Source organism: Aricia agestis, chromosome 13, assembly GCF_905147365.1.
Source record: "Aricia agestis chromosome 13, ilAriAges1.1, whole genome shotgun sequence".
Classification (NCBI taxonomy): Eukaryota; Metazoa; Arthropoda; class Insecta; order Lepidoptera; family Lycaenidae; genus Aricia; species Aricia agestis.
The window spans coordinates 1912069-1924333 of record NC_056418.1 but is presented as its reverse complement, the minus strand read 5'-3'; the positions used below and the strand labels follow the sequence as shown (position 1 = coordinate 1924333).

The following is a 12265-nucleotide window of genomic DNA, read 5'->3' as shown; positions in this document are numbered from 1 at the left end:
TTCGTGACGGTAATGGTCCCTCACACACCAGTCGCTATACATCTACTTAACATTATCACAACAATTTCGTACTTCCCATTGAATACACCTAGACATGTTACTGCAATTTTGCAAAAAAGGTATAATATCTTCATCGGCAGTGGAATTACTTCTAAATACCCACTTTTCGGTTTTTCGATTGACAGCGGCAATGCTCTGATCTTCCGTATTAAATCTCAGATTTCAAGAAGTCTATTCGTTAGCAACTCGACACAAAAAATGTAGCAGCAGATTTCAATTTAAAGATTTTATTTTCTAGGCTACATGATTATTATAATCTAGACTTAAGATTAAAGATTGTATCATTATTAAAAGCTTTGTTATGTGGTTAAACCAAATTGTATCATAATTTTACCATAAAAAGTTTAAGGGCCTGTTTCACCTCTTTCTGATAAGCGACGAATAGGCTATCCACCAATTAACTTGACAGATCAAGTATGGAGAATCTGTCAAAAAAGTTGTGAATAGCATATTCGGCACTTTATCAGAAAGTGGTGAAACATACCGTAAAACTAATTGGTTAGTTGCTATAGGTTGAACTTTGTCGCTGCAGCAACATTATAACTAAGTACCTACTCGTTGCGTTAATTTTAGATTTAGGAAATGGAAGCGCTTAAAATATACCAGCAACTAGTGTGATTACGTTGGCAAATGACATCATGTTAGTGATTAATGGATTTCATATGTTTTCTGCGACCAGTTGTTTGGCCATTTGATGAGAAAGTAAACGTTCGTACATAGAAACCTACGTTGGTTGTTATGCTCATAAATAAATTCAAACGTGTGTCTGTCTGTTACCTCTTCACGCCCAAACCACTGAACCAATTTTCCAGAAATTTGCTATGGAGATACTTTGAGTCCCGAGAAAGGACAAATATACTTTTTATCCCGGCAAAATGTAAGGCTCCCGGCTCCCGCGCGATTTTCGAATTTTGACGCAACGGAGTTTTGTCCATCTTGGAAGTTTGTGTATTGTCTCATATTTTTTTCATTTTTTTACGCATCATTAGAGTTTAGGTAACCTATCTGGAATCCATCCAAGACCACCTTACCCTTTGTTATCTGGTACACCTGACAGCTGACTACTTTCCGGACTGACTACCAGCAATGATTCATTTCAGCCCACTTCTGAAAACAAAGATGTCCTATCAGATTTATCTTTTGCTCAAAGCGATCTTGCGAAAGTAACTCCAGTAAATAAATATGAGTACTGAAACAGGGTACATTATTGATTTTGACTTTCCTTTCGAAGCGAATTAAGTTTTAATTAACTCCACGGAGTTCCGACGCAATCCCAGACGGAATTCCGCGAAGTGCGTGTGGTACTGCGGCTGCTTCGAACAATTGTCGTTAAAATAATTGGTATGAACATTTAAATGTCTTATACCCGCGATTTTATTGCCGTCAGTCCCGCTGCTGCACTTTCTCGGTGCAGTCTCGGCATATTCTACAAATTGCATTAACAGGGGAAAGTTAAGAGCCATTTAAAAATAATGTGCAACGGAAAGAAATCATATCGTAAGATCCAGAAGTCTCGTTATGATCATGATATCGCTTCTTAATAATTATCTTACTTTATCAAATGTATATTTTAAGTAGAGATGAAAATGCCCCGGAAAGTTTCCATTTCTAAAGAATATTTCCTGAAAACTTCCTGAAAACTTCCAAATTTGGAAGTTTTGAAAACTGTCATTTATCTTATAAAGACAGTTGTGACGTTTATTTTTAAATGCAAATAACACTAAAATTAGGTACTTTTTATAGTTTTGATTAAATTGAACATACTATAGGTATAAAATATGTGATATGTAAGCAGATTTGTCTACTTCATTATTCAGTCGCATGATTTAGATCTTTTTTATTATAAATATTTATCTAAGATAACATTATTTTCAAACATATATTCTCAGTTGCTCAGTTGCATTGCTCAGGATTGACTTTGCTTTACGCTTTTCGATTTTTTATATTAAGTATATTTTTCTTTGAAATATATAAAATTGTATTTTTTTTAATAAAAACTAGAATAGTTTTCTAATAGTAATACAGAAAATAACATTTTTTTAAGTATACGTGTCTCAATTAAGGGTCGAATTAACGTTATTTTAAAGTCAAGCAGCTGATTTGATCTTACTCATACTTACATAAAAAAATTACGTATTGAATTGAGTACCTCATCTGTTTTCGTCGGTAAAAATTACTATTTTATAGAAGAAAAACCATTTTAAAAGAATTCGCAAATGTTCCTGAAAGTTTCCAAAATTTCGGAAACTTTGGAAGTTTTCACGGAAATTTTCTGGTAAACTTCCTGAAACTTTCCAAAGTTACGGAAACTTTCCGAAATTTTCAACACTAATTTTAAGACTTGTTTGCTCTGTTCTCCTATCCCGTCATGAAATTCTTACTCTAGAGCGTTGTTCGGGGAAACTTCTATCTTTATCACAACTGTGTTCGCGGAGAAATTCGTTTATTGCATTTTACCGCAATGAAAGAACTAGCCTTTCAATTTAGCAGGTTAGGCTTGCAGTGGTAACAGCCACACTTTTGGATTAAGAATACTATAATGTATATGGATGATTGGATTTGATTGGATGATCGGATAGACCAGCATCTATTCCTTCCTCATGTTAGTTCCTGGCGCCTGGCTTGTCTCGTTACTCGCATTGTTCTATTCCTGTTCCCTGGGCCAGCCCGCGACCTGCCAAGTATGCGGCCTACTGATCTTATTGGGTTCTGATCTACCTGCTCAGCGCTCATTCTGCATTTCCGGTTGTTCCCCTTCATTGGATGACTCAATGAGCTACAGATTTTAGCTTGTTCTATTTTGTCTCACTGATTGATGATTACACATTATCCTATCAACTTACTGATTACTGATTAGTGACACATTACTTACTTCATCAAACTTTGTTATAAGGCATTTTTGGATGAATTTCGTTTTTTTTTTTGGATGAACTTTGTCTTTGTATTGATTGTGCACAATAAAGTATATTTTTATTTAATTTAATTTAAGTAATTTCGAATTTCGAATAAGGGCAAGCAATTCAAAACTTAAGAAGATAGCGATACAATCTGAAAGGAGTTGCGAATATTGATGAAGACCAAAACTGTAACGAAAATTTCGGCAATTGCATTAGCCAGAAATCACATTATTCTCATGGACTCACTTTGTATTTACAATAATTACTAATTTATAGATTCACCTCGTATCCTAGCAGCCCAAATAGTTCTCCTAGAACCCAAGTCTTGTCTCATGTCATCTCACAAGGTTTATTTAATTTTCTCTCTATCTCTCCCAAAATTATGTATACTTTTTAGTACCTAATTAATTTCATCGGTGATTAATAGGCAAATTTGAGTGTCGTTTAATTAAACAAACGTAATATTATAACGTCGCATGCATGAGTGATTCATCGGATAATAATACTCATCCCTAGCCCTAGGAGAGCTCGCATCCAAATACGGTATGCCCGCAAAAATACCATGCACTTGTAGCTTAAGTATATTCATTATCATCATCATCAGCTGGTGCATTCTTCATATTAAACTTCGGCGGTCAGCGGCTTGAATTTCTTCCGGTCCAAGGCTAATTCCTTTAGCTTTAGCTTATATTACATCCATATCAGTTCAAGCGAACATTCATACTAGTCTTATATCTTTAATTGGAATCTCGGAATCGGCTCCAACGATTTTCATGGAATTTAGTATATTATAGAGGGGGTTTCGGGGGCGATAAATCGATCTACCTAGGAATCATTTTTAGAAAATGTCATTTTCATCGAATACCGAGCAAAGCTCGGTCAAATAACTAGTATTATACTTAAATGCGAAAGTGTGTCTTTTTGTTACCTCTTCACGCCCAAACCGCTGAACCGATTTTGCTGTTTGGTATGGAGATACTCTGAGCTCCAGGAAAGAACTTAGGATACTTTCTAACCCGGAGAAATGTAAAGATCCCGCGCGATAATCGAATTTTGGCGCAACGGAGTATCAGTCGTCATCTCTAAAAGAAGCAGTTAATAGGTAGGTATACTTTGTCACAACCAACTTTGACTTTATTTTTTTTTTACGAAATAAACGAGCAAACGGGTCGCCTGATGGAAAGCAACTTCCGTCGCCCATGGACACTCGCAGCATCAGAAGAGACGCAAATGCGTTGCCGGCCTTTTAAGAGGGAATAGGGTAATAGGGGAGGGTAGGGATGGGAAGGGAAGGGAATAGGGGAGGGTAGGAAAGGGAATAGGGTAGGGGATTGGGCCTCCGGTAAACTTACTCACTCGGCGAAACACAGCGCAAGCGCTGTTTCACGCTGGTTTTCTGTGAGAACGTGGTATTTCTCCGGTCGAGCCGGCCCATTCGTGCCGAAGCATGGCTCTCCCGCGTAATCTTTTCTTTGTATCATGTAACCGTCAAAATATAAAGATTTCCGTCTGGAAAAACTACCAAAGTCAATAAATCAAACGTCGGTACTGATTTAAATTTCATCTGGCAGCCTTGATATTGAGGATTTTGCGTAAGCGAGCAGCTGACTGAGAAACATCAACGTTTTCGCATTAAAACTTTCGCGGATAAAAATATCCGCAATCATTTCGCAAGTGTCTACACTCTACAGCATGACTGTGAATTAGAAGTCGTCAAAGTTTTACAACTACAACAGTGTAGTATATTTGATCTGACTCAAGGCTGCTTAGAGCAGGGGTTCCCAATCTTTTTCAGCCTGCGGCGCCCTTACAAGTCTCAATGTTTTCTCACGGCGCCCTACTTTACCAAAAAGATACATAATTAAACACCCCTTAATGATTATAGTAAGGTTCAGCAAGTAAATAATAATAAACTAATATTTAATTATCTGCCTGCTTTGTATAATTCATATTATAATTTTATTTTATAATATTTGTGGTTACGGAAAATGACGGAGGATCGACTCACGGCCGCGGCGCCCCTCTTGCCTTTCCACGGCGCACAGTTTGGGAACCCCTGGCTTAGAGTATATTTACGGCAATGGCGGCCACCCACAGTGTACCTGATAGTTATTACCTAGTACCTACTGACATTCTTTATTAACATTTGTTTAGGTAACGCTGCAGGTTTGAAACTGGTAATATTTTTACCAACAGTATCATGTAATCACCGACATAAAAAAATAAAATAAAATAAATAAATAAAATAAAATATATTTTTATTCAAAATGGGTATCATGATACACTTTTTGAAAGTAGAACGAAGAAACTACGTTGCCTACCACCGGTTCGGGAACTACCTAACTAATAAATAAAATTCTTAATTTTTTTAATCATCAAAGTTTAAGTTGAGTCTATGAACTCCTACGTACGCGTTTGTATTACTAGTTAATAAGAAACTTCAAATCTTTCTTTTACCGAATCATTTACTTTAAGCTTTACGAGGGCTGCTATTTATGTATCCGGAATTAAAAAAAGAAACAAACATATATCATTTAATATGGTTTTATTGCTTTTCAAAATATTCGCCGCGATGATCGACACACTTTTGCATACGCTGGAACCAATTTTCATAGCACTTTTTCCATTCTGATTGAGGTATCTCCAAAACGTGCATTTTGAACGCATCAACAGCCTCTTCGCGGCTCGAAAAACGTTGACCACGTAATTTGTTCTTCGCGTATGGAAATAAAAAGAAATCGTTAGGTGCCAAATCAGGGCTGTACGGCGGATGACCAGTCAATTCGATATTTTGACCCTCTAAAAACTGAGTTGTTTCAGCTGAGGTGTGACAGCTAGCATTGTCGTGATGTAATATGATTCTGCGTTGTCGGTTGTCCTTTCTTATTTCTTCAAAGACTTCTGGTAAACAAATGGTCGTATACCATTCAGAATTAACCGTTTTACGATTCTCTAATGGCACTGTAGCCACATGTCCATTAATTCCAAAAAAACAGGCGACCATTTGCTTCAAAGTACTTTTTGCACGAGTAACTTTTGTTGGTTTCGGCTCATCTTGGAACACCCACACCGTTGACTGTTGTTTAGTTTCGTGGTCATATGCATAGATCCAAGATTCATCACCTGTGTAGATATTATAAACGGCTTTTGACGTACCACGGTTGTATTTTTTTATCATTTTTTTGCACCAATCGACACGAGCCCGTTTTTGATCGATTGTCAAGTTGTGCGGAATCCAACGCGAACATATTTTTTTTACAGCCAAATGTTCGTGTAATATCTTATGTATGCTCGTCATACTTATGCCTAAGGACGTCTCTATCTCGCGATATGTAACATGACGATCACGCATTATTAGTTCCCGCACAGCATCTATATTTTGTGGGACAACAGCTGTTTTTGGGCGACCTTCTTTATTTTCATCCGTGAGCATAGACCGCCCACGATTAAACTCACTGTACCAGTGATAAACAGTGGTTTTTGATGGTGCTTCATCTCCAAAAGTTGCGGTGAGTTGAATAAAGCACTGTTGTTGATTTAGCCCACGCCGAAAATCGTAGTAAATCATTGCACGAAAATGTTCACGCGTTAAATCCATGGCAAATGAAGACACGCAATTTTCAAAATGACGCCACAATGGAAAAATAATTGACAGTCACATGAAACAAAATGTATTCTTCAACCAAAGAGTTCTATTTTCAAATGTTGTAATTACTTTTTAAATATTGTTCTTGTAAGTGGCCAGTTCCGGATACATAAATAGCATCGTAAATCCATTAAAATATAATAAAAGAGCATGTAACATTATTAATTGACATATATAGGTCTACCAGAATCGGTTGGCAAATTTTGATGACAGATTTTCAAAAGATATCCTTGATCATTGGATAATTTTTTATATTAAATAATAAATTTTTATGTTTCACATACAGAATAAGCCGCTATAAGAAAAAAAAGGATCAAATTGTTTTATTCCAATAGAATAGAATAGAAATAGAAATCATTTATTTGCTGAAATAAGGTACAATATGATGTTAAAGTTATGTGATCAAGCTCTCTTATTTTGCCTTTGGGTGGCGTGCAAATTTTATACCAGTCTTTCAAGTTTAACCCCGGCATTGCTAGAGTCAATTTATTTTCTCACTTTTTGCCATCGGATTCTGGTAGACTTATAGTATTTTCGTAATGCCTCGCCCCTAATGGACCAAGAGCCTGCGATGGCCAGACCTCCTGGTTCTTACTCTATAAGATTTTTAACTACTACTTAACTACTTCCACTTTTAGATATTATTATATATTTTTTAATTTGACTGCCGCTAGACAGGGGACACGGTTCCACAATCCACAGTTACAGAAATAACCACGCGTGATTCAGTGTGACAGGCCATGACAGGACAAGGTTCTTTTATTTCCAGAAAAATTACAAAACTCTTTTTATTTTACATCGGAGAGTGTTTGGAAAAGTGTATTTTTTTCCTGACTTTTTCATTCATTGGCGTAAAAGTGATAGGCTCATTTTCTGTTGAGATAATATTATATCTTAGTGATTTGCTGACACTGCACTGCATTAGAAAACAAAATCTTTCAAGGCCGGCACCCAGGGCCCCGGCCGCTACCATATGTGCAATGTGTGCAATGCACACCATCCTTTAGGGGCGCCAAAACCAAGGACCCCAAAAAATTTGCCTAAAGGGTCGCCAAAATCCTTATTTTGCACACAGGCGCCAGTAGCCCTTACGGGGGCCCTGCCGGCTCCTGCAGCTCTTCTAATGTTGCAAGTGTCCACGGGCGACGGTAGTTGCTATCCATCAGGTGACCCGTTTGCTGTTTTGCCCCCTTATTTTATAAAAAAAAGCGCGTGCACTTACTTGCACCGTGTGACCGCATCATACGAGTTACTTTCATATGCGAGTGGGACAGGCATAAGTTAAAGTAAACATTACGCGAAACAGTCGTCAAGCAATCTTATTTCTTTTCTCAGGAGACAGTGAAGAGCAGCGGTGGTAAGGTGACCAGCAGCCGCCGCGTGGAGGAGATCGACATAGACCAGTGCTGGGACGAGAGGGTACTCAGGGAACTGGTGAGTATCGAGCCACCCGCAGGCTATATGTAATATGACCACAGAACCACAGTAGAAATGCAAAATATTAAAATATACGTGGGAGAGCCATGCCTCGGCACGAATGGGCCGGCTCGACCGGAGAAAGACCACGTTCTCACAGAAAACCGGCGTGAAACAGCGCTTGCGCTGTGTTTCGCCGAGTGGGTGAGTTTACCGGAGGCCTAATTCCCTTCCCTATCCCCCCCTATTCCCTTCCCTTCCCATCCCTACCCTCCCCTACTACCCTATTCCCTCTTAAAAGGCCGGCAACGCACCTGCATCTCTTCTGATGCTGCGAGTGTCCATGGGCGACGGATGTTGGTTTCCATCAGGTGACCCGTTTGCTCGTTTGCCCCCTTCTTTCATAAAAAAAATATTAAAAACAAGCTTTCGCGGTTTCACCCGCGTGGAATTCTAAGAACGAAAAATTAAAAAAAAAATTTAGCTAGAGAGCTATATTAGCTCTCCAGTATTCTAATTTACCTCAAGATATAGATTTTGAAATATTGTGATTTCTCTAGGCATGTGTAACAAAATTTTAAAATGCTGTATAACTTTTGAATGGCTGCCAACATTTTCGGCAGTTATTAAAGTGTATAAAACCGGCGACCTTGGATCGATCTGTTGGAGTGTTTGTTTATTGTTGTGATGCAACACTGAGCTTTCGGCATCTGGTGTAAAACACTTCACAGATACATATCTGAATATAACAATATCCAGATTTCGCCAGAATTGTCCCATTTTCCGAAGGCGGGTAATTTCTGACGAACCTTAACCGCAAGCGTTTTTACAGCCTAACGCCCGTAGACACCATCAGACCAAAAGCTTTGCGGACAGTTTGAACTTTGAATGTCTTAAATCTTCCAAACTTTTCTAGTAGGCATTGTATCTTCTTGTGTAGTACCTACTACTGTCTACTTAAATGCAAATATTTTCAGTTCGCTACCTTTAAAATCAAAAATGTAGCGCCGTTCTTTGCAAAACACGATTAACACTTTCAAGTGAAAAATACAGAGTGCAGACGGTACACAGAGCTACTTACAGACAAGTCGGTAACTACAAATAGAAACAAGTCTGTACAAAATATTGGCCATTAAGTTTTTGTTGGCGACTTTCGTCTGCGGAGAAACTCGACGGCGCGCGCACTGGAACAGTATGACTGGCTTATTACGAACAATTACATAATATTGTGTCTGTTGCTACTTAACATTTTTAACAGTTGTAAGAATTAAGAAGCCGTAATGAATAATGAAGTTATATTTGCGGTGTGCATTTTTGATTTATTACTGTCAATCAGCCTTTCTCAAAGTGGACGATAACGCCTCCTTGTGGGCGCTGAAGGTCTTTTATAGACCTACCCCCTATAAATAGGGGGGCGGTGTGGTGATTTATTACATCTGGATGGGGGGCGCTTAAACATAATTTGTTCTCAAAGTGGGCAGTAGACAAAATAAGTTTGGGCACCGTTGCAGTAAATAGATGGAACTTAAGCGAGGACAAAAAATTGTCTGATATGATGAAGGCATGCTGCCTTTCAACGATCTGTCTATTCAACATTGATCTTGTTTACTTATCGCACATCAACGGGTTGAGAAATAAATTATTTCTGAATTGTAAAGGACATACTTATTATAAGTAAATAGGATAAAAGAAAGTCGGAAAATACTTATAAAAACTAAATGTGATACTTAATGATGTCTTGTATACTATTCCAGTTGGACGAGTGCACGGACTACGAGCAGAGACGCTTGCTGCGCGCGCGCATTCGCACTGTCATGGCGGAACAAGAAGGTATAAACTTATATTTGACGCTGGTCCATGCTCGCGCCCGCAGCGCTGGTTGACGCAGTACGCGCGGTTTTCATTCGCTTTTACGGGCTGGAGTTCTGCCAACTCGCCAAAACGCTCCCGGATGGGATGAACATTATAAATATCATGTGTATAATGGTCAATAAGGATGAATATAATATTATGTTGGTGCATAGCACTGATTTACGTCAATACAACTAATATGTACCAATATTTTTAATGTATGTACCAATATCTTTCTAACCCGCTTCCTTCTATTTATTCGATTGAACGATGTTTCCAGCGTGCGCCCACGCGGTGACGGAGGCGCTGGCGGCGGCCGGCGAGTCGGTGGAGACGGAGGAGCAGACGGGAGAACGCGGTGAGTCCCTTCTACTGCCCCTGCTGCAGGGCCTCCTGCAGGGCGACGGGCAGCGCCTGCTGGCCGGCCTGGGCGCCGCCTCGCACGATGTCGTGGCCGACGTTCGGCGCTCGCTGCAGCGCCTGCGCCTGGCGCTCGCGCCGCCCGCCGACCACCCCCAGGCCCGTGCGCTGCTGGCGCTCGTGGACCGCCTGGAGGACGCGCTCGACGCCCCCGACCGCCTTGACGGCTGCAAGCGTCGCCCGCGCCGCCGGAGCCGCACCGCGCGCCACACGGTTGGCGTCACTCGAGAGGAGCTCGAGGAGGCGCGCCGCCTCGTCGACCGCGACCAGCTGCTGCCCGAGCCGCCGCGCCCGCAGCCCTCGACGCCCGCCACCCCCAACACCTCCTCGTACGCGTCCACCGCGCCGAGTACCGACGAGCCCCCCACCCCGGAGCGCAAGACGAGCGTCGACGAGATCAGCTACCACGATGCCGTCGAGGCCCAGGAGAAGCCGCGCCCGGTACCGCACAGCGTCACCTACGACGCCACGCCGAAGATTAGCAGGGACGCGTGCGTGGTGGACAGGCGGGTCGCTACCGCGAGGAAACCCGACTTTTACAGGCACTCGATAGCGGACGCGATACGAAACGAGGCTCCCCGGAGTGCAGCCGAGCGGTGGCACTCGGAGAGCAGAAGAGGTATCGCGGCCATCGCGCATAAGTTTGACAGCAAGGCGGAGACGGAAGCTCCCGCGCCTATCCGACGGGCGCCTATGACCCGGCCCGCCGTTCAGCAGCCCGCCGTCGGAGCTAAACAGAAAGCGGAGGACGACCAGCGGCGGTCGTCGTTCTACAGGCCCCCCCCTCCGTCTTACAATTTTGCGGCCCTGCCCTCCCAGGATGATTTCTCGAGGACGTCTAGATTTATGAGCAACAAACGCAGTAAAATTAAACGCGCGAACACTATAGACATAGGGCGCCCCTTCGGCGGATACCGCATCGACCCGGATACCGACGACGAGAATAGCTCGAACGCGCCTAAAATCCCCACCTTCCAGCCGCAAACGGAGAACGATAAGAAATTTCTCGCGTTCATGCAAAAGAATGAAAATATGGAGCGTGGTAACGTGAACGGTCAGAGTAACTGGAGCAGCCGCTTCGGTAACATCAAAAACACTTTCGAGCATCGCGATCACGACGAGAACAGTAGGTCCTCTAGCTCGTCGTCGTCCGCCAAAAAGTTCTGGCAAACGGCGGACGAAAATATACACCGACCGCGAAAACCCGCGAACGACGTAGCTCCCGAGGTCATAAAACCGCCCTGGGTATCTAGCCGCAACAATATACGCCCGCAACTAAAACAAACCGCTCCGCCCGTAACGCAAGTTCTCCACCCGAGTCCTCCTCCGCAGTCCGCCAACAGACCTATCCCGGTGAAGCCATTCGTCGCTAAACCTATTCCCGTCAACCAGTTCTCCCACGCTCCGATGTCGGCTTTCAAACCCCCCAAAAAAATTATGTCACCGACGACCACCCCTAACGTGTGGAGTCCCCCCTCCGCGAATATTCCGGTGTCGCCGACCGCGGCGGCTCACCCCCCGCTCCCTCCTATTCTGAAACCGTATCCTTCCGTGCCCCCGATCAACGGGACGATCGATTCGGCTCCTCACTGGAAATCGGAGGTAGATCACAGTAGGAAAAACGGGGTGCAGGCGGCCAACTTCGACCGTACTCCCGTCCACGCGAACCAGGCACCGAGAATACAACAGGTGTCAAACGGTTACCGACCGACGACGCCGACGACGCCGCCGACTCACGTGCGCCACGAGCCGAGCTACCCGATCAGGACTATACCCAGCCAGAACCGGCTCGCCGCGCCCGAGCTCGTCATGAAGCTGGAGGACACCAAAACTTACAACGCTCCCGAACCTCCGTCGCCAAAAATAGACGCGCGCCAACTTCAGATAGAGTTCTATGAGAAACAAATAAGAGAAAAGAATCGTCGGGATAACTCCAGCGAGCGCCCCAATAGCCTCGTCCACAAGCCTCCTCCGC

The 12265-nt window shown here is 42.5% G+C and overlaps 1 protein-coding gene across 7 annotated transcripts in view; it reads left to right on the top strand.

Moving 5' to 3' along the window:
* Positions 1-12265, top strand: part of LOC121733105 (titin) — a 74868-nt gene that overhangs the window by 57469 nt on the left and 5134 nt on the right. For all 7 annotated transcript variants that reach the window (XM_042123251.1, XM_042123250.1, XM_042123257.1 and 4 more), the window contains 3 exons: positions 7939-8037; positions 9774-9849; positions 10151-10228. In XM_042123251.1, the coding sequence (XP_041979185.1) occupies positions 7939-8037; positions 9774-9849; positions 10151-10228 (253 nt within the window). The remainder of the gene's footprint in view (positions 1-7938; positions 8038-9773; positions 9850-10150; positions 10229-12265) is intronic.